This window comes from Dipodomys spectabilis, unplaced genomic scaffold (assembly GCF_019054845.1).
Source record: "Dipodomys spectabilis isolate Male_0828 unplaced genomic scaffold, ASM1905484v1 ptg000004l, whole genome shotgun sequence".
NCBI lineage: Eukaryota > Metazoa > Chordata > Mammalia > Rodentia > Heteromyidae > Dipodomys > Dipodomys spectabilis.
Genome location: NW_024870681.1, coordinates 6,422,295 through 6,447,338, shown reverse-complemented (window position 1 = coordinate 6,447,338; position 25,044 = coordinate 6,422,295). Strand labels below are relative to the sequence as shown.

General features: G+C 39.7%; 1 protein-coding gene across 1 annotated transcript; it reads left to right on the top strand.

Moving 5' to 3' along the window:
• The first annotated feature begins 80 nt into the window (after window positions 1-80).
• Window positions 81-23,350, top strand: Cct6b (chaperonin containing TCP1 subunit 6B). The gene is made up of 14 exons (XM_042692962.1): window positions 81-236; window positions 1,986-2,049; window positions 4,016-4,150; window positions 8,374-8,547; window positions 9,769-9,872; window positions 10,808-10,918; window positions 11,180-11,339; window positions 15,090-15,172; window positions 17,223-17,319; window positions 18,034-18,181; window positions 19,505-19,638; window positions 21,607-21,709; window positions 22,362-22,434; window positions 23,189-23,350. Exons 1-14 carry the CDS (start codon window positions 100-102, stop codon window positions 23,259-23,261), a joined length of 1,596 nt encoding a protein of 531 aa, XP_042548896.1. The 5' UTR covers window positions 81-99; the 3' UTR covers window positions 23,262-23,350.
• Window positions 23,351-25,044: the final 1,694 nt, after the last annotated feature.

Sequence of the window (25,044 nt, the reverse complement as noted above, 5' to 3'; positions counted from 1 at the left end):
GAGCGGGGCGGGGCGACAAGGTTTCTCCCTCCGCCCCCCCCCCCCCCCCCCCCCCACCGCTCGGATGCCGGCAGTTTCGGGACCCGACGGTTGAACGCCATGGCAGCGATTAAAGCCGCCAACTCCAATGCTGAGGTGGCGCGGGCCCAGGCGGCCTTGGCGGTCAACATCTGCGCCGCCCGGGGGCTGCAGGATGTGCTGCGTACCAACTTGGGTCCGAAGGGCACCATGAAAATGTGAGGCGGCGGTTAGGGGGCCGCGCCGTTTGGGGCGTCCCCAAAGACGCAGGGACGGTGCGGGTGCCCGACCTCTCCCGGGAGCGGTGACCTGGGCGCTGTCTTTTTAGACCGGCGCTCTTATCACTTGAGCCACAGCTCCACTTCTCGCTCTCTGGGGGTTAACGGGAGAGAAGTGGCTCACGGACTTAACTGCACCCTCAGATCTCAGCCTCCAGAGTGGCTAGGATTACGTCCTGCTTTCCAGGCCCTCCCCTCCCAAGGCCCTCCCAAGGCTCCTCGAACTCAGCGTGGTGCACCCCAGGCCAAACGCGCAGGCATTGCCTAGCACCCACAGCCCTAAGACATCTTGTGTTTGCTCGGCAGTGAGTTGTCATGGAAAGGGTTCAGGCTTAGGAATCAGACGGACAGAGGTTCAGATCCATATTTCGTAGTCTTCCTGCTTTAGGCTTGTTACTTGAACGATCTATGCCCATGGTTCTCCATGTCTCACAACATAGACTTACTTAGCATCATTGCTTTCTCTACACAAGAGGAAAAGACACTTGCGTACAAAAGGCAACATCCTGACAGGAATGGGTAAGCTAATATCATTGGCAAAAGAGAGCCCTTGGTTACTGCATCGTGGGGAACAGATGAGATGAGATCTGGTAGAACAAGCGAGCCAGTTATGTATAGATGCTGACCGTTATACTGAGGAGTAACTGATGGCTGATGGAAAAACTTCTCAAATAACACATGATGTTTGATCAGAGCCCTGAAAGAAGAATGAGTTCACCTTTTTGGAGAAGAGAGGGCATGCCTACTAAATAGATCCGTTTCCTGAGTGAGAAAGCTGAATGATATAAACCCAACAGAAAAGCATGATGCATTAGGGGAGCCAAAAGACTTGCTTGAGAGGTGATGGATGGAGCAGGAAAAGATTGGGAAAGGTCAAGAATGTCATTGGCAAATTACTTTGGATTTTACCTTAAAGGTGATGGAAAGCATCAAAATCATTAAGGATTTTTTGGTCAGGGAATTAACTTAGTTTAGGCTGCCTTTCGGGAAAATAGGATGTAGAGATTCAAGTTTAGAGAGAATCAGTAGTTGATCTTAGTAATCCAGGGTAGAGGTAGTGACTGAGGTTAGGATTTCAGACATATATAAGTTGTGAGCTTGACAGAGTTTGTTGATTAAAGAGAAGAATGAGGGAAACCAAATTGAATGACTGAATATTTCCCCCAAATAAACCTGCAGGAAATGTCCACATTTATGCCATATGTAATAGTTACATTCTCTGGCCCATCTTCATAACCACCCTTTGAACCCCTTTAGAATGATAACACCTAAGTCCATCTGAGGAGAAGTGATTCTGTGAGCTTCAAATGGTGCTGATTCCATGGGACGAGGGAAACTTTCCAAACCACTTCTTTATATTAAGAAAGTAGATGGCTGGGCTGGGAAGGTGGCTCAGTGGTAGAGTGCTTGCCTTGCATGCATGAGGCCCTGGGTTCGATTCCTCAGCACCACATAAGCAGAAAAAGCCGGAAGTGACTCTGTGGCTCAAGTGGTAGAGCACTCGCCTTGAGCCGAAGAGCTGAGGGACAGCGTCCAGGCCCTGAGATTAAGCCCCATGACCAAAAAATAAAAAAAATAAAATAAAATAAAACAACCCACATTTATTATTAAAAAAAAAAAGAAAGTAGATGGCAAATATCAGGACTGTCTTGCCTTGTGAAGTTAATGACATCATTGTTCTTGGAACAGGCTTGTTTCTGGTGCAGGTGACATCAAACTCACCAAAGATGGCAATGTGCTCCTTCATGAAATGGTGAGCTGATCCTGCCCTCCCTGCTATGCCCCATCTCTCCCTCCCTCCCCCCATACTGGCTTTTGAACTCAGGACCCTGTGCATGATAAGTGGCACTCAGCTACTCAGAGCCACACACCTCCAGTTCCTTTTGCTTTGTTTTTCAAATAGGTCTTGCATTTTTCCCTGCCTGGCTTTGGGTCAGAATCCTTGTACCTATTCCTCTCATGTAGCTGGGATTACAGATGTGACCACTGCAAGGATCCATCACATCCTTCCCAGGGGACCATGCAGAGGCAGGCAGGCACAGGAGAAAGATTATTACAAGGTTTATTAGAGGAGCCATATTTCCCCCAGAGAGGGAGCACATGGCAGCCTTCACTAACTAGGTAGCAGCAGGGTCTAGGGGTAGGAAGTGAGGTAGGTGGGAGCTCAGCTCGGAGAGAAGGAGTGGCCAGCTGTATGGTGGGAACTCCAGGGCTGGGGGGAGCTCACGTCTTGGTGGAACTGAGGACCAAAGGTGGGGATAATACTAACAACCACCACACCTAGTTTATTTTTTCATATGGGGTCTTAGTAACTTGCTTTGTTTGATTTGGTTGGCTTTGATTCTGCATATCTTTGACTCCTGAGTAGCTAGTATTACAAGTGAGAACCTCAGTGTCTAGCCTTTCCACCTTCCCTTTTTTTTTGGTGGGAGGATGACAAGGTCTTGTTGTTTAGACAAGGCTAGCCTCAAATGTGCAACTCTTAAGTGTTGGGATTATACCACCATGCCTGGCTGCTGCTGATTTTAATAACCTTAATATGTTCTTTCAAATTTTATTAGTATGAGTTAATTGTACAAAGGGGATTCATTGTGCTATTTACACTCATCCATATAATGTGCTTTAATCAAATTCACCCTGTCTGTATTACCTTCTTAAACTCCTTCCTTCCCTTGAACCTTGATAAATCTTAACTAAGGACAGGATACAATTTAAATATATGTCCTGTGCGACTTTATTTTACTTATTTGTGTGTAAGTGTATGTGTATATATGGAATTAGGGATTGAAATCGAGGCCTTACATACAGTAGGCAAATACTTTACCACTGAACTACATCCCCAGACTTTAACAATTTATATGTCTTTAAGCCAAGATGGCTCAATGCTGTAATCTTTAGATATGCTTGTTAAGCTTCAATAATTCTTTTTGGCTATTTGCAAATGCTTATATAGTAAAAGTGTATTACTTTTTTTTTTTTTTTTGCCAGTCCAGGGCTTGAACTTAGGGCCTGAGCACTGTTCTGAGCCTCTCCATGCTCAAGGCTAGCACTCTACCACTTGAGCCACAGCACGACTTCTGGCTTTTTCTGTGTATGTGGTACTGAAGATTTGAACCCAGGGCTCCATGCATGCTAGGCAAGCACTCTACCACTAAGCCACATTCCTAGCTTGCATTACAGTTTTTGGAAAAAAATCCTTTGCATATTTTCATGAATGAAGCCATCTTTGGGATGGAAGAACTTAATCTAATGGAAATGTCATTGCATTGTGAAGCAAAGACATTTATAAAAAGTTAAGACTCTATTAGTTGTCAATTAATATTTTTTTTTTTGTCGGTCACAGGGCTTGAACTCTGGGTGCTGTCCCTGCACTCTTCAGCTCAAGGCGAGCACTCTACCACTTGAGCCACAGTGCCATTTCTGATTTTCTGGTGGTTTATTGGAGATAAGAATCTCAACAACTTTCCTGCCCAGCTGGTTTTGAACTGCGATCCTCATAGCTCAGCCTCCTGAGTAGCTTAGATTACAGGCGTGAGCCACCAGCACCCAGCTCAATTATTAAATTTTGGACTTGACATTTATTATTGGCAATATCAAACTTGAAAACTTGTAGAATGAAGCTTTTCCATTGTTTAATTGCCCCCTAGGTTATCTGGGTTTTTGATGACCTTTCTTTCTTTCTTTCATTCTCTTTAAAATACTTTGCCTACTTTTTGCAGCAAATTCAGCACCCGACAGCTTCCTTGATTGCAAAAGTAGCAACAGCCCAGGATGACATCACAGGAGATGGTACCACTTCAAACGTTTTAATTATTGGAGAGTTACTAAAGCAAGCTGACCTTTATATTTCTGAGGTATTAACATTTCATACTTTATCTTGAGCAGTTTTAAAAAGAGGTTTCATTTTAGAGAGTATAAGTTAATTTTAATCAAGATATTCTGGTCAATTATAAGTAGAAGTAATAATGAACAAGTTTCTTGGCCAAAGCAATGGTCTTTATTATAATTATATACATTTTGTTAAAAAATAAAATGTATAATGTATATGTATAAGAAAGGTGAAGAATCATCCTTATACATGTATGTGAGTAATGGCCTAAGAAAGAAAGTTCTAAAGATAAAAGTTGAAACCAAATTGTTCAGCTTTGAACAAATAACTAAAAGAAAATGATTGAAGGTTTTCCACTTTGTGAGTTTACTTTTAGAAGCGACCTATTCTAGCCAGATCCCTCCATCCAATGAGATTATCATGCACCACCTCTGTTCAGTATGTATACTTTCCTTGGCATTACCTATTTGAATCTGTCCTTTATTCATAGACTATTTCAGCAAAGCACACCTGGTCAGAGTGCTAAAATTATTGCTCCTTTGTGCTTCATTTAGTGTTGTGGATTGTCTAAATTCAGTACCAGCAACTTATCTTAGAATGCTTTTGGCTGTAAGTAGTCAGATACTTGAGTAAAACTTACTTAAACAATAGGGAAACTATTACCTCCTGTAGTAGAACATTGCGAGATAAGGCAGAGTCTAGGATTGCTTGATTTGCAAGTCTTTTTGTCTCTTTGCTCTTTTGCCCATAGTATACTTCCAACCTAACACTAGTTTCCATCTATATATGTGACTATAAGAGGAAATCAGTGCTACTTGCTTGAGCAGGAGAGTGCAGGAAATAAACCATTCACCTAACTATGGAATGTAGACCCTTCTTAAGGAGGGACTGAGAGTGGTCAGACCAATTTTACTCTCATACCAACCTATCATAATAATTATTTGCAGGGGAATGGAGACTAACCAGGACTCACCATTTAAGCTAAGGATAGGACTGGTTTTTCTTGGATCACAGATGGAAAGAGGGTCACCCAAACAAAATCAGTGTTGGGGTAGGAAGAAAGGAGATTGAGTGGTGAAATGCTGACAGGCACATAAGGGCAATGTATGTCTGGGCAGTGAAAGAATTAGGCACAGGATGTCACACAGCCTCTGAAGAAGGACAGATACTCTGAACTATCCTGCAGATATTCAGAAAGTGGTCAGTGGAGGAAGCAGGCCTGGGCAAATCTTCAGACTGGAGTGAGCCACATGAAAGACGGAGAGGTGAGAATGGTATTTTAGGCAGGAGCAGCATGGCCTGCAGTTAGCTACAACAGTCTGATGTTACTGGAGTTTTAAGTGATGTGCCCAGTAATGTGCCCAGTAAAGAGGCTGGGAAAGTGTCAGGAGGATGATAGTGAAGAATCTCACACTTTGCTGTGTGGTGAATAAATTAAACATAACAACCTCTGAATGACTGATGTGGGTAGGGTGGCCTTTTAAATATTTGATGGCTTTTTTTTTTTGAGTCAGTCATGGGGCTTGAACTCTGGGCCTAGAAGATGTACCTGAGCTCTTCCGCTCAAGGCTAGCACTCTACCACTTGAGCCACAGCACCATGTCTGCTTTTCTGGTGGTTAATAGAGATCAGAGTCTTTCCTGCTGGGGCTGGCTTTGAACTGGGATCCTCAGATCTCAGCTTCCTGAATAGCTAGGATTATAGGTGTGAGCCACCAGCGCCTGACTTGATGACAATTTTAAGGATGCCAAGACCCAAAGTTCTAGTAGTCAAGATCTTTGTGAGCTCTGGACAGAAAAAAAAAAAATTGAAAATACGATTAACCCAGGATTTAGAGGCACATCTTGTAAGTTTAAATCCTGTCCCCATTTCTGTACTAGCTTGTTGATCTAAGGCAAGTTACATATTTGTCCAAATTCCTTTTTCATCATCTGGGAAGTAGAAATAGTGATAGTACCACTTCATAGTGTTGTTGAGAGAGTTAAATTAAGATCATGTCCCGTAGCCCAGTGCCCAGCAGAAATGCTCAATTAATTTCAACTTTGAAATGCCATTACAAGAGTGGCAGAGAAAGGGATGGAATGAAGTAGGTTTTCTACCAGCTTTCACAAACTTTGCATATTATTTTGTAGAACGAACATTAGGCAGGTGAAGGGGGTATATACCTATCATTCCAGTCCTTGGCAGGCTGAGCCAGGAGGTTTGTGGTTATCTAACTAACCTGGGCTACCTAGGAAGAACCTGGGTCAAAAAAAGTTATCAGAGCCAGGTGCTGGTGCTCACGCCTGTAATCCTAGCAACTCAGGAGGCTGAGATCTGAGGATTGCGGTTCAAAGCCAGCCTGGGCAGAAAAGTCTGTTAGACTCTTATATTCAATTAACTACCAGAAAACTGGAAGTGGCACTGTGGCTCAAGTGGTAGAGCAGTTGCCTTGAGCTGAAGAGCTCAGGGACAGTGCCCAGGCCCAGAGTTCAAGCCACATGACTGACAAAAAAATTAAAACTATTGCTAGGTCAAAACTTTAAGCCTTCAGAAAAATTTCAAGAATATTGCAAAGTATTACTGTATACCTTACTCAAATTCTCCAGGTATTTTTCCAGCCTCTGTCCTGTCTTTATAAGATATATGTTATAGGGGCTGGGAAGGTGGCTCAGTGGTAGAGTGCTTGCCTTGCATGCATGAGGCCCTGGGTTCAATTCCTCAACACCACATAAGCAGAAAAAGCCGGAAGTAGTGCTATGACTCAAGTGGTAGAGCACTTGCCTTGAGCTGAAGAGCTGAGGGACAGTGCCCAGGCCTAGAGTTCAGGCCCCCCACAACTGAAAAAAAAAATGAAAAAAATATATGTTATATATACAATATATATATAACTTTTTCCAAATGGTATGAGAGTAAACTGTAGGTATGAGTTACATGTTACAGTATGCACTTTTTTTTGTGCCTGCCTTGGGGCTCAAACCCAGGGCTTGGGTACTGTCCCTGAGCCTTTTTGCTCAAGGCTAGTGTTCTTTATCATTTGGGCCACAGCTCCACTTCTAGCCTTTTGGAAATTCACTGGAGATAAAAGTCTTACAGACTTTCCTGCCTTGGCTGGCTTTAAACTTCGATTACAGGCATGCACCAGTGGCACCCAGCTTCAGTAGACTTTTTTAAGAATGAAGGTAGTTCTCTTATATGACTATTGTACATGTAGATGAAACAGGAAATTAACATTAACGTGACCCATTCATACAGTGCTAGTATCTAACCTGCAGGTGTTTTTTCCCTCCAAGTTTCATTCTCCTAATAGTGTCCTTCACAGAAGACAATCTAGGATAATGCATCGCATTAGGTGTCATGTCCCTTTACTCTCCTTTAAGCTGAAACAGTTCCTGAGCCCCTTTTATGCTTCATGACATAGCTACTCTTTTTTTTTTTTTTTAAATTAGTCCTGTGGCTTGAGCTCAGGGCCTGGGCGCTGTCCCTGAACCTCTTTGCACTCAAGGCTAGTGCTCTAGCACTTGAACCACAGCACCACTTATGGTTTTTTTGAGTAGTTTATTGGAGATAAGAGTCTCATGGAGACTTTTCTGCTCGGGCTGGCTTTGAGCCCTGATCCTCAGATCTCAGCCTTCTGAGTAGCTAGAATTGTAGGCATGAGCCACCAGTGCCAGGCTGACATTGCTGCTCTTAATAAGAATTGTATACTAGTTATTTTGTAGGAAGTCCCTACTTGTCTGTTTCTTTACTGTTAGACTCAGGCTATTAATTTTTGGCAGTAATAGCATGGAAGTGCTGTTATGTTCTTATAAATGCATCCTACCAGGAGATATAGGCTACACTTTGTTTTATTACTGTGACCTTAACTTTGATCACTGAGTAAAGGTGATGACTATCACTTTTCTTTAAATCATTGCTGTTTTGTTTCCTTTTCATTGAAAGGAGTTTTTTCTTTTAAACTCATTCAAAAGGGCAATGCATGATAATTTTAGGGGAAAAAGAGTTTAATACTAGGCATGATGGGGCATGTCTATAAACACAGCTGAAGAAAAAAAGTGACTTCTATATTTTTTTGAATTTGTACCTTTTCTGTAAGTTTGAGATTGTTTCAAATGCAAAGCATTGAAAAATGTACATACAAATTCATATAATGTCATGAATGCAGATAACATTTATTTTGGGGGGATATAACCAGCCTATTAATAGGAGAGGGTACATTTACTTTGAATGAATTACTTTGTAATTTTTAATTTTACTTTGCTACAACAGGGACTGCATCCTAGAATAATCTCTGAAGGATTTGAAGCTGCAAAGGTAAAGGCACTTGAGGTTTTAGATGAAGTTAAAGTGAAAAAGGAGATGAAAAGAGATACACTGTTAGATGTGGCTCGAACATCTCTGCGAACCAAGGTTCATGCTGAACTGGCTGACGTGCTGACAGAGGTACATGACTAAAGTTTGGTATTCACAATTAGTTTGATCAGGCCTGTGGTGATATTTTTTTTCCTATGAGACAGAAAATATTGCATGCGAGTTTTTAAAATGTAGCAACAGGAAGGCAAATAATTATAATTGTCTTATGTATAGACAAGATTGGTCAGAAAAGTATTTGTAATTTTTTAACGTGTCATAATACTTAACACTTAAGTGACTTGAAAGTTAGAGAGTCTTGGGTGCCTGTGGGTTATCTGCTGTGGTAGAGAGGTCTCAGCTTAGCTGTTATATGAGGTGACACACAAAGAGGGCTACTGCTTTAATGAAGCGTGATTGAGCTGATATGTAACACATTTAAGAAATAAACACTTGTTTACCTTCAAAAAGAATATCTGAGTCTGGTATCAGGGGCTCACATCTGTAATCCTAGCTACTCAGGAGGCTGAGATCTTATGATCACAGGTAGAAGCCAGTCTGCACAGCAAAGTCCTTGAGATTCTTATCTCCAGTAAACAACTAAAAAAAGCCAGAAATAGCACTGTAGCTCTAGTGGTAGAGTGCTAGCCTTGAGCACAAAGAGGCTTAGAGATGGTACCCAGGTCCTGAGTTCAAGCTACCAGCGCCCAGCTGGATAAATATTTTTTAAAATTTAAAAAGATTATATGTTATCATGACCAGCAAACCTGAGCTCTTTTGTTTACCTATGCGCTTTCCTTTTCCTTTAATGTGTGTTTTGGTAGGAAAGTTTGAATAGTGTTGGAGGTGGAGACAGAAGTGGTTTGGTACTGAGTTCTGGAGACGGGAGTTCTTGTCTAGGCTCAGCCACTGTGAGATCTTATCTGTAAAATAGATGTTTGCACCACGTGATCTCTGAAGTTCTCTTAGTTCTCTAAAGTATCCATGTATGTATTTATTGTTGCTTTCTTTTCCTTTTTTTCCAGGCAAAGTTTCCCTATAGAGGCCAGGCTGACCTTGAATTTATAATCCTCCTACCTTAGCTTAGTAGTTAGTATTATACACATGCCATTCCAAGTCTAGAGCTCCACTGGTATTGCTTTTCCTTAGTGTTCATGACAAAGAGGCACTTGTTGGCTTTGCCTTATTTTTTAAAGCTGAGGCCCTTTAACTTGTTTAGTGTAGTTCCTGTCTAGCTGGATTACTTGGGCCTATAGTAGTTTTTGTTTTTAATAAGTGCAAATAACTTATTATTCTTATTAATTTCTCTTTCAGGCTGTGGTGGACTCAGTTTTGGCTGTTAGAAGACCGGGTTATCCTATTGATCTTTTCATGGTGGAAATCATGGAGATGAAGCATAAATCAGAAACAGATACACAGTAAATAGCATAACATTAGATCATATATGCAAATATTCTATGTTCTAGAATATTCTGATATTCTTTTTTCCCTGATACTGGAGTTTTATTTCAGGTCCTTGTGCTTGGTAGGCAAGCACTACATCAACCTCTAACACTTGAGCCATACATATAGCCCTGCTCTTTTTAATTTATTGTCCCAGACCAGCCTTGGGACTGTTATCCTCCTATCTATGCCTGCATAGTAGCTAGCATTATAGGGACAAGCCACTGTTACTAGCTCTTCTCAGATATATAACTAATTTTGTTAGTTGCTTTTATTGAACATCAGAGTATTGACTCAACATCTATTAACTGAGACACTTCTAGGTGCTGGAATGAAGAGTAAACCACAGAATTTCCTTAAGTTTACCTTTCTAGCTTAACTAAAAAAGAAAACTCATCTATCTTGTTGCATGCATTAGATTGTTATTTTTTATCGACATTTAATATTTTATTGTGTTACTATTGTATAGTTTATTAATTCTACTATTAATAAGCACTTAAATAGATTTAAATAAGTTTATGAATAGTGCTTCTATAAGCATTGTAACATTCTTTTGTTAGATATATATTTGTTCCCTTCACTTTTTAATAGTGTTGTGTGTGTGTGTGTTAATAATTTTAGTTGTATACAATGATTCTGAGCAAGTGTCCCTAAGAAATTTATTGTGTGCTTGTTACCATTTGATCCACTATTTCATATTTTTGAGCCATGGAACTTGGAGAATAATTTTGGTTTGATTTTTTTTTTGCTGTGACTTTGTAGTCACACTGTATTAGAGCAGATTTTCTTTCCTAATTCTATTAGTTACATGCAAGAGTTGAAGTACCCTGACTGTTGTGCTAAAACCTTGAGAATGATTCTAACTTAAAGTGTCTATTCAAAGTAAAAAACATTGTGTATATTTTAATAGGCTGATCAAAGGATTAGTTTTGGATCATGGTGCCCGTCATCCACATATGAAGAAGCAAGTGGAAGATGCATTTATCCTGACTTGCAATGTATCACTAGAATATGAAAAAACGTATGTCTTAGTTTTTCTTTATAACTTTTGAAACTCTTTTTTGGAAAGTGCTTTTTAATCTCTTAATTTTCTTTTTTCCCTTGCCCTCCCCCCATGCTTTACTAGCTTGTTTGTTTGTTTGTTTGAGGTGGGGTCTTGCTACTATATAGCCCAGGATAGCCTTGAATTTGCAGCCTTTTTGCCTCAGCCCCCAGAGTTCTGGAATTATAGGCACACGCTACCATATCTGGCTTACTAGTTTGTTCTTATGAATCTTTTTAGAGAGGTGAACTCTGGTTTCTTTTATAAGACTGCAGAAGAGAAAGAGCGATTTGTAAAAGCTGAACGAAAATTCATTGAAGATCGAGTACAGAAAATAATAGACCTGAAAGAAAAAGTCTGTGCTAATTCCAACAAAGGATTTGTTGTTATTAATCAAAAGGTGAGAAGGAAAGTTTAGATTTTCATTTGTGAGTGTTTTCAGCACTTCTCAAATGTGGTCTATGGACCCCTGGTGGGGTTGGCTATCAGGGAGTTTGAGGTAAAAACTATTTTCCTGTTTCCCATTACTAACAGTGCTTTGGCACTGGGCAGATATGTAGTGATGGTGGAAGGCAGTGTCCATGAACCGTCTGGCATCTTGCTGCAGCCCAGGCAGTAGCACTGGACTATTGACCAGGTCACTCATCATCTTCATTGCTACACCCCTCACACCTGCAGAAAACTGGTAGTTTTTTTAAAAAGGGCTTGATAAAGTGATTACATTTGTGATAAAGTCTGAAGTACACACAAGCACTTCTGCTATGTATCAAAACATGGTGGTTGTCTTGAAGGAAAACCCTGGTGTAATTGAGCTATGAGAATGCTATCCAGTTTTGTCATGGAAAGCCATTTTTATTTTGAAGAATGACTAACAAATTGTGGTTATTTAGATTTGAGTATTTGGCAGATTTCATTCTGAAAAATGAATGAAGCAATTCTATCACTTCAAGGAAGACACCTGTCAGTATTTATTGCCAATGGCAATTTGAACTTAATTCAGTGAACTAATATTTTGCAAATGACTGAAAAAAATGCTTGATTTTAAATAAGTCATTTAAAGTGCAAGACTAATGGATTTTAATGCAAGAGAGTCTGAAAAGTTCATTATATAGCTCCATCTTCTACATTGAAACCAACCTTTGAGAAACTCGTGTATATGTGTCAGTATCAGGTGAGTACCTTGAGTTTGGAGCCTTAGACTTACTCCTCTACCATCCTGACACCTGAATGTACCAGTACTTAGGGCTTGAACTCATGGCCTTGTGCTCTCGATTAGCTTTTTCTCTCACAATGAATGCTTTACAATTTGCCTTATACCTCCAGTCTGGCAAAAAAAAAAAAAAAATAGTGGTGTTTTGAGTTTTGTTTTACATGTAGTATCAGAGAAAAATATTCATATTTATCTCAAAAGCCTACTAAAATATTTGCCCCTTTCCAATATTTACTAATGTGGGGCCAGATTTCTGCATATACTTGAACCAAAACAATATGGGAGAATCATTGTCTTCTATTTAGACAGACCTTTAAAAAATGTGAATCACTTCCAGAAACCTTTGTTTTGGAAAGTATAGTAAATATTTTATTAAAAAATATTGTTATATTTATTGCCCAATGTACATTTCTTTTTGAACAATGTTAACTCCGCCTTCATTTTCTCTTGCTTTTCCTTCCCCTACTCCCATCCCCCCAAGTTGTAAAGTTCTTTTTTAAAAAATATAACTTTTATTGTTATTATTAAGGTGATGTGCACAGGAATTACTGTTTCATGGGTGCATCTCTTTTGGACAGCATCACTACTCTGTTTTACTCCAGTTTCCCCCTCCCTTCCCTGCCCACATGTTGCATAATTCATTTTCCATGACGTATCTACTGAGTACCATGACTGTACTTGTTCACCTTCCTCCCCTTGCCTTGCCTCAAAAGACAAAAAAACAACAGCAATAACAAAAAAAAATCCCAAAGCAAAAACAAATGACACTTCAGACACCTCAGGGCCTGGGCACTGTCTCTGAACCTCTTTGTGCTCAAGGCTAGTGCTGTACCACTTGAACCACAGAGTCACTTCTGTTTTTTTTTTTTTAATTTTTTTTTGAGTGGTTAATTGCAGATAAGAGTCTCAGGGGGACTTTTCTGCCCTGGCTGGCTTTGAACCACAATCCTCAGATCTCAGCCTCCCTAGTAGCTAGGATTATAGATATGAGCCACCAGTGCCTAGCTTTCTCTCTTTTTATTTATTTATTTTTTGTCCATTGTGGGGATTGAACTCTGAGCTTTGGTGCTGTCTCTGAGCTCTTCAGCTCTACCACTTGAGCCACAGCGCCACTTCCACTTCCGGTTTTCTGGTGGTTAGTTGGAGATAAGAGTTTAATGGATCTTCTTGCCTGGGCTGGCTTTGAACCTCATCCGGAGAGCTCAGCCTCCTGAGTAGCTAGGATTACAGGTGTGAGCCTTTGGCACCCAGCTCTTCCTCATAATTTTTAACAGTATAAAGTAACAGGCTGTGCACTGTAGGCTCATGCCTGCAATCCTAGCTACTGAGAAGGCTGAGATCTGAGGATCAAGGTTCAAAAGACAGCTTGGGCAAAAACAAACAAACAAAAAAAAACAAGTGGTGCCGTGGTTCAAGTGGTAGAGTGCTAGCCTTGAGCACAAAAGCTGAGGGAAAGTGCCCTGAGTTCAAGTCCCAGGACTGGCATGGGCAGACACACACACACACACACACACATACACACATACACGCACACAGGCACACATACAGGCACACACACAGGCACATACACATACAAGTGTACAGTGATGCTGCGACTAGAAGGTTTGAAAAATCCCGGTTTAAAATACGTTTATGGGGGGGGTGGACGGGGAGGATTGGGTGGGGGGGGGGGGAGAGGATGGGAAGGGATGGGAAGGGGAAACAAAGGAGGAGGCTACCATGCTTGATAAGAAATGTACTCGTTATCTTGCTCATGTAATTGTAACCCCTCTGTACAATATTTTCACAATAAAAAAATAAAATAAAATACGTTTATGAGAAGCTGGGCACCAGTGGCTCACGCCTGTAATCCTACTACTCATGAGGCTGAGGTCTGAGGATCATGGTTCAAAGCCAGCCTGGGCAGGGAAGTCCATGAGACTCTTGTCTCCAGTACTACTCAGAAAACTGGAAGTGGAGCTGTGGCTCAAGTGGTAGAGTGCTTGCCTTGAGCTGAAGAGCTGAGGGACAATGCCCAGGCCCAGAGTTCAAGCCCCATGGCCAACCAAAAAAAAAGTTTATGAGATAAACATATGTAAACTCACATAGGATCATAAATCTGGATATGTATTTATAATTGTGGGATCACCTGAGAGAACGGAGGAGCAGGAAACAGAACAACATGGAATCCATTGTATCTGTGAGTGAAGGATCACTGAAAGCTGCACGATAGTGGGCAGTTGGGATGGGGCAAATGAAAGCCAGTCTAAAGTATATGCATGTGTATATGCATATGTGAAATACTATGATGAGATCTGAAGAAATGGCATATGCTAAATAAAATGAATGGCTGAAATGTAAACCATGTCCTATCCAGGGTGTGGGTGCTAGTGAGTATACGGGGAGAGGATGAAGGAGGGTGAATGTAGCCAAAATGCTTTATTTAGCACACGTGAGAAAGCGGAACATTGAAGCTTGTTGAGATTAGTTTTTTGTTGGGGGGGGGTGGAGGAGAGTTATAGAAGGGCTAAATCTGATCAAAGTGCATTATATGCATGTTAGTATGTGTATATATGTATATATATGTATATATATGTCAAAATGAAACCTCCTTGTCCCATTAATTGATGCTAATTGATGACCAGGGATATAGTCAATATAGCATTTGCTTAGCATCAATTTGACCCACAGCATAGCTAAAACAAAATCAATTTAAAAAATTGTAACTTTTTTTTGGTCAGTTGTGGGGTCTGAACTCTGGGCCTGGGCACTGTCCCTCAGCTCTTCAGCTCAAGGCTAGTACCCTACCACTTGAACCACAGCACCAATTCCGGCTTTTTTCTGCTTATGTGGTGCTGAGGAATTGAACCCAGGGCCTCATGCATGTGAGGCAAACACATTACCACTGAGCCACCTTTTCAGCCCCCCAAATTTGTAACTTTTATGTTAATTTGATTTTAGGGAATTGATCCATTTTCCTTAGACACTTTTGCAAAGCATGGAATAGTAGCTCTTCGAAGAGCAAAAAGAAGAAATATGGAAAGGTAAGCTTATAAATTATGTATTCTAAATTATTTTATACGGCTATTGAGGCTTGAATGTAGGGCCTCATACTCTTACTGGGCCTTTTCTCTGTTCAGACTGGTGCTCTACCACTTGGGCCACATCTCCTACACACTTTATGAGTGTGTGTGTGTGTGTGTATATGTGTCTATGTGTGTGTGTGTGTGAGTACTGGGGTGAACTCAGAGCCTGGGTGCTGTCCCTTAGCTTTTATCACTCAAGACTGGTATTCTACCACTTGAGCCACAGCATCATTTCTGGTTTTTTGTTGTTGGTGATTAATTGGAGATAAGAGTCTCAGGAACTTTTCTTGCTGGATTGGCTTCAAACTGCAACCCTCAGATTTTAGCCTTCTGTGTATGTAGAATCATCCTAGGTATCTCATGTGAATTGCTCCCCACCCCCTCTTCCTTTTTTTCTGTTGGTTGTGGAGCTTAACTCGGAGCCTGGTTGCTGTCCTTGAGCTCTTTTGCTCAAAGCTAGCACTCTACCACTTTGTGTCACAGCACCACTTCTGGTTTTCTAGTGGTTGGTGATGAGTCTCACAGATGCTTCTGCTCAGTCTGGTTTTGAACTGCCACTCTAAGATCTCAGCCTCTTGAGTAGCTAGGATTACAAGTGTGAGCCACCAACACCCAGCCTCTTTCTTTGTTTTTGAGAGAGTTTCACTATTACAGGCAAGCCCGGAACTCACTATTCAGACGGGCCTCAAACTGTCTGCCTTAGCTTCCTGAGTTCTGGGTTACAGGCATGAACCATCACACCTGGCATCCATGAATATTTCTTTTGGTTTTATAAACAAATACTTTTGGGGAAATAGTAGTATACAAATTGCAAATTTTGTTCTTTTTACTTTTTACAAAGACAAGAATAGCTTTAATGTGATAATCAATAATATCTACAATAGAATAAAGTTACAATAAACATCAAATGTCAGATATGTTGTTCATAAGTACATAGTATAACTAATTAAATTATCAAAAACCAAGTATTTAACTTCATAATATTGTTGAACTGCCAGGAAAGTTTTCAATCTTTAAAAATAAATTTAAGAATAATATACTTCATAATCTCTCTTATATGTGATTAAAATATGTTGAACTCAGGGAAATAGGAAAATTATAGTTACTCAAAGTTGGGGAAGTGGGGGTTTGGCAGATAGATAGATGATGGTCAAAGGATATAAAATTTGTTAGATAGGAAGGACCTCTTCAAGGATCTATTGTACAACATGGTCAGGTAAGGATATAGTATATTGTTGATAAGTGTTGAGAGTAGATTTCAAGTGTTCTCACTACAAAAATGTTAACTATGAGAGCTAATGATTTAGCCATCTGCAGTATAAATATTGGCCATACTGGAGTTTGAATTTAGGGCTTGAACTCTGCAACTTGAGCCATGTCCCAGGATTTTTTGGCTTATGATTACTATTTGGTTATGATTACTATTTTCGAGGGGGGCAACTAGGGCTTGAACTCAGAGCCTGGGTGCAGTTCCTGGGCTTTAGTGCTCAAGGCTAGTGCTCTGCAACTTTGAGCCACAGCTGTACTTCTGGGTTTTGGTAGTTAATTGGAGATAAGAGTCTCATGGCCTTTCCTGCCTCAGGCTGGCTTCAAACTACAATCCTCAGATCTCAGCCTCCTGCATAGCTAGGATTACAAGAATGAGCCACCAGTGCCTGGCTTGCTTTAGTTATTTTTTAGATAGAGTCTCACATTTTTTGCCAAGGATCAGTTTCAGACTGTGATCCTCTCAATCTCTCCCTCTTGAGTAGATGGAATTACAAGTGTATACCACCATGCCTAGCATTGTGTGTGTATGTTGGGGGGGGGGAGGGTGTATGTGTGTATTAACATGTTATACTTGATAAATATGTATAATTTGTAAACTTAAAAAAACCACCCAAACAGTATAATACATTATAATATAGCCTTCCATGCGACATATCTGCTAGATAGCTATTCATCTTAAAAAAATTAGCACTTACATTTTCCATAACCAGAGCTATGGTAACATAGTGTGTGCTTTCAGACTTTGTCTTGCTTGTGGTGGAGTGGCCATGAACTCGCTTGAGGACCTCACTATAGATTGCTTGGGACATGCTGGTCTTGTGTTTGAGTATACTTTAGTGAGTATTTCTGTGAATAGTGGTTATAAAGTGAACCAAGCCTATTTTTTAAATACTAACCTTTAAATTCATATTTTGAACTGACTAACCTGTAGAATAGATTTTCAATTACTTGAATATTTGTTTAGAGTTCAAATATAATTTATTTACATTTTATTTTTTTATTTTTTGAGACAAGGTCTCGCTATGTAGCTATGGCTGGGCTCCAACTCTCTGTCCTTCTGCCTTCGCTTCTTGAGTGCTGAGACAACTATTTTAAGACATTTCTTTAGTTAAGAATGATAAAAAGAAGTGGCGCTGTGGCTCAAGAGGTAGAGCACTTGCCTTGAGCTGAAGAGCTGAGGGACAGCACCCAGGCCCAGAGTTCAGGCCCCATGACCGGGAAAAAAAAAAGATAGATTTAAAAAAAGTCACATGAAGAGTGAAATTCTGATAAAAACTAGGTCTTGATTTTATAATGTCATTGAATAGTGAAAGTTTTATCTTTTACTAATTTTTATTTAACGGTACTGGGGCTCCAGGTTCTCATGCATGCTAGGCAAATGTTCAGAAATGGAGCTGTGATAGTTCTCTTTAGGGCCCCTCTATTCAGAGAATCTCCTTATTTTCTTGTGACTTTCATTTTACTTCTAAAGAAAATTTCTCTGTTTGCATTAAAAAAGAGAGGAGCTTCATCTTCAGCCTTAAAGTTATGTCTTTGTGTGTTACCTTTAGGGTGAAGAAAAGTTTACATTTATTGAGGACTGTGTTAACCCTCGCTCTGTCACCTTATTGATCAAAGGACCAAATAAGCATACTCTCACACAAATCAAAGATGCCATAAGAGATGGACTTCGTGCCATCAAGAATGCCATTGAAGATGGTAAGCTCTTTCTGGTAATGGACACATTAGCCTTGCATTTATAAGCATTGACGAATCCATCATGGGATATAAGCTATTTTCAAAGACAGGAATGATTATTGTTTTATCATCTCACTTTAGACAATTTGTGCTTTGGATTATAAAGATTTTTCCTTTGGAATATTCTTTTTAAAAAATTTACAGTTGTATCATATTGGAATGTTCTTCATGGTATGCTACTCCCTTAATTAACTCCTGTTTATGAAAGAAAAATTACTTAATTCAAATGTTATCATTCTTTACTTTTAAGATGTTTTTCCATTACTGGAGATTGAATCCAGGGACTCACACTTGTTAGGCAAGTGCTCTACCACTTCACCCATGCCTCCAGCCCTTTTCTTGGTGCTTGGTTTTTGAGATAGACTCTTACAAAATTTGACCTGGCTGTCCTCAAATCTAGGATTTTCTTGCCTTCTCTTTTCAGTAGCAGAACAGGTGAGCACCTACACGGAGCTTTAAAAATACCTTGGAAATGATTTTATAGTTCTACAAAGGAACAAGTATATATATGTGTACACATGTATATATATGCATTATATATATATAATGCATATTGTATATATATGTGTGTGTATATATATATATATATATATATATATATATATATATATATATTTCCCCCCTCACACTCTCCCTTAACCTTTCCTGTTCAAGGCTGGCATTCTACTACTTGAGTCACAGTTCTACTTCTAGCTTTTTGGAGGTTAACTGGAGATAAGACTCTACTGGACTTTTCTTGCCTGGCTAGCTTTCAACTAGGATCCAGATCCCACCCTCCTGAGTAGCTATATACATCCAGAGCTCTTGTCTTAGAAAAGTGAAACCAGACATCTAAGTTTTTTTCACAGGCAGCAGTTTGAGTTCTACTCCAATTTAGAAAACAAGTACTTGATTGAGTCCCAAGAATTCCATATCAAAAACTCTGGTCAAATTACCTAAACAATTTCACACAATGTATTGCAATCACTTGTAAAGAAATACCTTTTCTTGTAGTCATAGAAAAAGATGAAAGTGGAAGAAATGTCTATTCATATTTGCCAGAGAATAAACAATGAGATAAGTTGTTGTAGTAGTCATTAATCTGTGCCATGCTTAATTATTTAACTTCAGAATGCTTTCTAGAACAACTGGGCTATGCAGTTTATTTGATTTCTGTATGTATTTAAATACATTTTAGGGGTGGGTAAGATAATAGCACACACTTGCAAAGTTTGCCTTTTTAATCTTTCTTTTTCTGGTGTGGCATATGTTGCCATCAAATTTTTTTTTTTCTCCTCCAAATAGATTGTGTGGTTCCAGGTGCTGGAGCAGTTGAAGTGGCCATAGCAGATGCTCTTGTTCAGTACAAGTACAGTATCCAAGGAAGAGCTCGCCTTGGAGTCCAAGCTTTTGCAGATGCCTTACTCATAATTCCCAAGGTACAACCATCCTACTGGCCAGATTACAGCTGCTCAGACCTAAAGGCGTTTGATTACTAATGGCTCATATTATCTAACAGCAGATTAGACAAACATATTTGTTTTCATCACCTCCTGAAGTTTTTTCTTAGGTGTTTTACAACTCAATAGAGAACCGTTTGGGATAATAGCTTAAAATAAGTAGTTCAGTGAAAAGTCAAATTATTGCCTTGCAACCTACTTTGAACTTTAAAAGTTAAAGTAGCTACAAAAGGTTTCTGCAGAAATGGTTCATAATTAATCAATCATAATTTAAAGTTTAGAGTTTTTAAAATTTAATTAGATTTTAGGGTAGATCTTTATTTTGTTAGTGGTATCCAAAATGTTATCACTGTAATTGTGGAAAACATGAACTTCAGGCTGTTTTAGTATTCCCAAATACTACTAGTTTGCATTTTTTACTTCTTCCTAGACAAAGAGAGAAACTAGTATATATACATATATTAATGTGACAGAAGGTCAAGTCCTTAATTTGGTTAGAAATACAGAAAAATGAATTTAAATATGTTATTACCATGAATTAAAACATCATTAACAATACTTACAAAGTCTTTTAAGTAATTTCTATTACAATTATATAATTGTGGGCTCTTAGTGAATCCTCATTTTCCTTTCCCCAAAGCAACACAGTCATTAAGGAATGAAAGGTGCCTAGTTAGAGGTTTAGGTAATCTCCACCACTGCCTCCACAGGTCCACGGTTCTTCTGAAGGTGCTGCAAATAATGCTGGCATTTTTTAGAAAGGGCTTGAGAACTGGAGCACTACCTCTTTCCACATTTAAAATCTTTCACATGGAAAAAAGTCACTGTAGAGTCCTCAGAACTTAAAGTAATGTGCATAGGGAGAATGTTTAAGTAGATATAACTACCAAGCACATAAAATAATATTTTGATACAGATTAAAAATGGAATTCCTCAGAGGTGATGACTGTTGTATGGATATGCTTTTGTAAGACTAAAGAGTAGTGGTTATTTTATTTTTTTGGGGGGTCCGGTCGTGAGCCGGTCGTGGGTCTGGTCTGGGCGCTGTCCCTCAGCTCTTCAGCTCAAGGATAGCGCTCTACCACTTGAGCCACAGGGCCACTTCCAGCTTTTTTCTTTTTGCTTATGTGGTGCTGAAGAATCGAACCCAGGGTCTCGAGCATGCAAGGCAAGCGCTCTACCACTGAGCCACCTTCCCAGCCCCTAGTGGTTATTTTTATATTTAATTTTCAAGTGTATATATGAAAGCATGCCATACATAATTATTACTATTTTTTTTATTGTAAAGATACTATACAGAGGGTTACAGTTACATGAGTGAGGTATTGAGTACACTTCCTCTTGAACATTGTTACCCCCTCCATTGTTTTCCCCCTACTATCCCCTCCCTCCCTCCCTTCCCCGAGGTTCTTTTTTTTTTTTTTTTGATTATGATTAAGTGATTACATAATTTCAAAGTCACAAGTTCATTCTAACTTTCCTGGAGCAAATTGTCTATCACAGTCTGTAATATATAACAGTGTTCACATGTTATATACCATATTTGTGATCAGCAGCATGGGGATATTTAGTAGTGGTTCAACCAGATGAGTGGGAGTTCTTTGTTTCTTAAGTCCTGTTAGTTTTGTCGTATCACCTAACATTTTGGATTTAGCATCCACTTATCAGGGAGACCATGTACCGTTTGTCTCTTCGTTCTTGGCTTACCTCGCTCAACATGATTCCTTCTAGCTCCATCCATTTCCCTGCAAATGCCATTATTTTGTCATTTCTAATGGCTGCATAATATTCCATTGTGTATAGATACCACAATTTTTGGATCCATTCATCTGTGGTGGAGCATCTAGGTTGTTTCCATATCCTAGCTATTGCAAACAGTGCTGCAATAAACATGGAGGTGCACGTGTCCTTGTATATTGGTAATTATTACTATTTTTATTCTTGAAGGTTCTTGCTCAGAATTCTGGTTATGACCTGCAGGACACACTAGTGAAAGTTCAGGCTGAGCACTCAGAATCGAAACAACTTGTTGGTATAGACTTGAATACAGGTAAGACACTGAAGAAAACATAGCTCTTTGATAGAGGGACTATTCTTCAATGATCCAGGTCTTACTGTAAAAGGGTGTGGGTTTGGGTGATATTATTATTTACATTTTGAGTGCCTCTAGTTCACTTTTTAGTGTTGTTCACTCATTTAAGAACATAACTAAAACCGTGTTGCTGGTGGCTCACACCCTACTCAGGAGGGTGCAATCTGAGGATGGTGGTTCTATTTGAAGCCAGCCAGGGCAGGAAAGTCTGTGAGACTCTTATCTCCAATAAACTACTCAGAAAAAGCCAGAAGTAGAGCGGTGGCTCAAGTGGTAGAGCAGCTAGCTTTGAGGAAAAGAAGTCTAGGGACAGTGACCAGGCCCTCAGTTTAAGCTCCAGTACTGGCTCATATGTACATGCATGCACACAGACACAGACACACACAGACACAGACACACACAGACACAGACACACACACACAGACACACAGACACAGACACAGACACACACACACACACACACACACACCACTTAACAACACAGAAGCCATGAATGACTTGGACAAAAATAGTTTTGGTACCTTTTAGATATTGCTAAGAATATATCAATCAAAACTGAAAGACTATATCAATATTGTGGCATTAAGATGATTTCCTTTTACTTTGTTAGGGGAGCCAATGGTAGCAGCTGATGCAGGAGTTTGGGATAATTATTGTGTAAAAAAACAACTTCTTCACTCTTGGTAAGTTGACAATAACAAGCAGAGAGATATTAGGAGTGTTATTGATAACATCAGAGTCTATTTTTGTCACCCTACAGTAGAAAAATTATTAAGTATGTGGTATTGTGTGGTATCTAGTTAAGATTAACTTCTGTCATTTTACAACCATTTTCATATTTTATTATTTGTAGCAACATAAGTAACAGGAAAAGTTAGACTTACTGTTTATTTGGGGTGAGAGAGAAAGAGGAAATTACTGAACTAATATTACCTGTATACTCTGGAAAATCAAATGATGTGCTTAGAAATAAGTTCAGTTGCCGGGCACCGGTGGCTCATGTCTGTAATCCTAGCTACTCAGGAGGCTGAGATCTGAGGATCTCGGTTCAAAGCCAGCCCGGGTAGGAAAGTCCATGAGACTCTGATCTCCAATAAACCACCAGAAAACTAGAAGTAGTGCTGTGGCTCATGTGGAAGAGTGCTTGCTTGAGCTGAAGAGCTGAGCGACAGTGCCCAGGCCCAGAGTTCAAGCCCCACAACTGACAAGAAAAAAAGTTCAGTTTTGCTGGAATAGAAATCAGGCTTCCACCTTGTCAGCAAAGAGTTGGATTGTATTTGTGGTTATAATAGTCTTGTCTTATAAAATCTCATGCCAGAGTAACTGGAGAAAAAGGGCCTTCACAGTGAGGATTGCAGGGGGTGGGGGGTAGGGGATGAGGAAGTGGGGTTAAGTAAGTGGTAAGCAGGCTTTGCTCATGTGCTTCTTTCCTCTCAGCACAGTAATTGCCACTAACATTCTCCTGGTTGATGAGATCATGCGAGCCGGGATGTCTTCTCTCAAAGGGTGATTCAATTCAAAACCAGCTCTTCTGAAAAACAAGATTTAGTAAACCTTTCATCCAATTGTTACTGTACAACTTGAGCCAGTCTTAATTCTCACAAAATAAATGCAGTTTGTATCTTTTTGGTCTTAACAGTCTCAAAAATATTTCACGAGGATAGGATAAAGCACAACAGAGGTATTTTCAAGAAAAGGAATAATAATGGGAACATTTTCTCTTGAGTCCCAACTCCCTCTCTGTATTATATGCTATTACAGTTTTATAAAATAGAATCTATTATGATTCTCAGACATTCTAATTAATTAATCTGATTAATTCTAATTAATCACATATGGAAAACAGGTTTTAGAGCATATCAGGTAATTTTCAGTTTATCAGATGTTATGAATATAAGTAAGATAAAACGCTTTATGATTTCTCAAAAAGTCAGAAACTTTTTGCTGCCACTGTTTCTCTCATATATGCTTTACTTTAGCAAGTACAGGTTTGGATTGAACTTATTTATAATACCTTACTCAACTTATTTAGTGTGTACTTTGTTGTATCTTACCTAGTTCTGATTTTTTTTTCTTTTTGTTGGTCGTGGGGCTTGAACTCTGGGCCTGGACGCTGTCCCTCAGCTATTCAGCTCAAGGCTAGCACTCTACCACTTGAGCCACAGTGCCTCTTCTGTTTTTCTGGTGGCTTATTGTAGATAAGAGACTCATGGACTTTCCTGCCTGGGCTGGCCTTCCTTGAACTGTAATCCTCAGATCTCAGCCTCCTGAGTAGCTAGGATTACAGGTGTGAGCCACCAGTACCCAGCTGATTTTTGTTTTTCTGAGACAAGGTCAATAATTCAAAATTTCCTGTAACTGGCTAAGTAGCCTAGGCTGACTTTGAACTGAATCCTGCTACTTCAGCCTCCTGAGTGCTAGGTTTACAACCTGCTGGTCCTGGGGCTTGAACTGAGGCCTGGGTGATGATCTTGAGCTTTTTGCTTAAGGCTAGAGCTCTACCACTTGAGCGGTAGCTCCATTTCTGGCTTTTTCTATGTAGTTAAATGGAGATTAAAATCTCATGGACTTTTCTGCGTGAGCTGGATTTGAACTGCAATTCTCAGATCTCAGCCTCCTAAGTTGCTAGGATTACAGACATGAGGCACCAGTCCCAGCCAACCTGCCGTTAGTCAACACCCTCTGCTACTACCCTTTCTGACTCAATGGAAACATGGGGATTGTTAGCTTCAACTCTGGAAAGCCATTGTTTTGGCTTTGGAATCAACTGTTCTATGTAGATATAAGAGTGATATCTATCTTGTTCAGAATTCTGAGTTATTGTACTTGTTAGGTTCCTTATGGTTAACTTCTTTCCATACATCCAAGTTGATAGGATTTTAAAGCAAGGCAGGTACATTAAACAGAGCTTTCGCCTATTGCTCCACACAGTACAAGCTTGCTTTAACCATTTAATGCCTTAATTGAAAACAAAATTTTATAGCTTCTTTATTTTTCAGTTAATATGTTATCAACATGTTTTCTAGCCAATCATCAATCATACTTCTAAACTGTCTTATCAACTTGATTTACTAATTCTAGTTTTAATTTATTTAATTATAAAGAAGGATTTATTTTGGCAAGTAAAAGGGTTTGAACTTAGGGCCTTGCGCTTCCAGTCTTTTGCTGGCTATTTTGGAGTTCAGTGAACCTTTTGGCCCAGACTGATCATGAACAGGTATCCTCCAGATCTTAGCCTCCTGAGTATCTAGGATTACAGATGTGAGCCACCAGCACCTGGCACAATGATCCTT

Coding starts and splice junctions, on each gene's coding strand:
- Cct6b (XM_042692962.1), top strand. CDS start 100: ATGGCAGCGATTAAAGCCGCCAACTCCAATGCTGAGGTGGCGCGGGCC. Junction 2,050..4,015: donor ATGTGCTCCTTCATGAAATG/GTGAGCTGATCC, acceptor TACTTTTTGCAG/CAAATTCAGCACCCGACAGC. Junction 4,151..8,373: donor CTGACCTTTATATTTCTGAG/GTATTAACATTT, acceptor TTGCTACAACAG/GGACTGCATCCTAGAATAAT.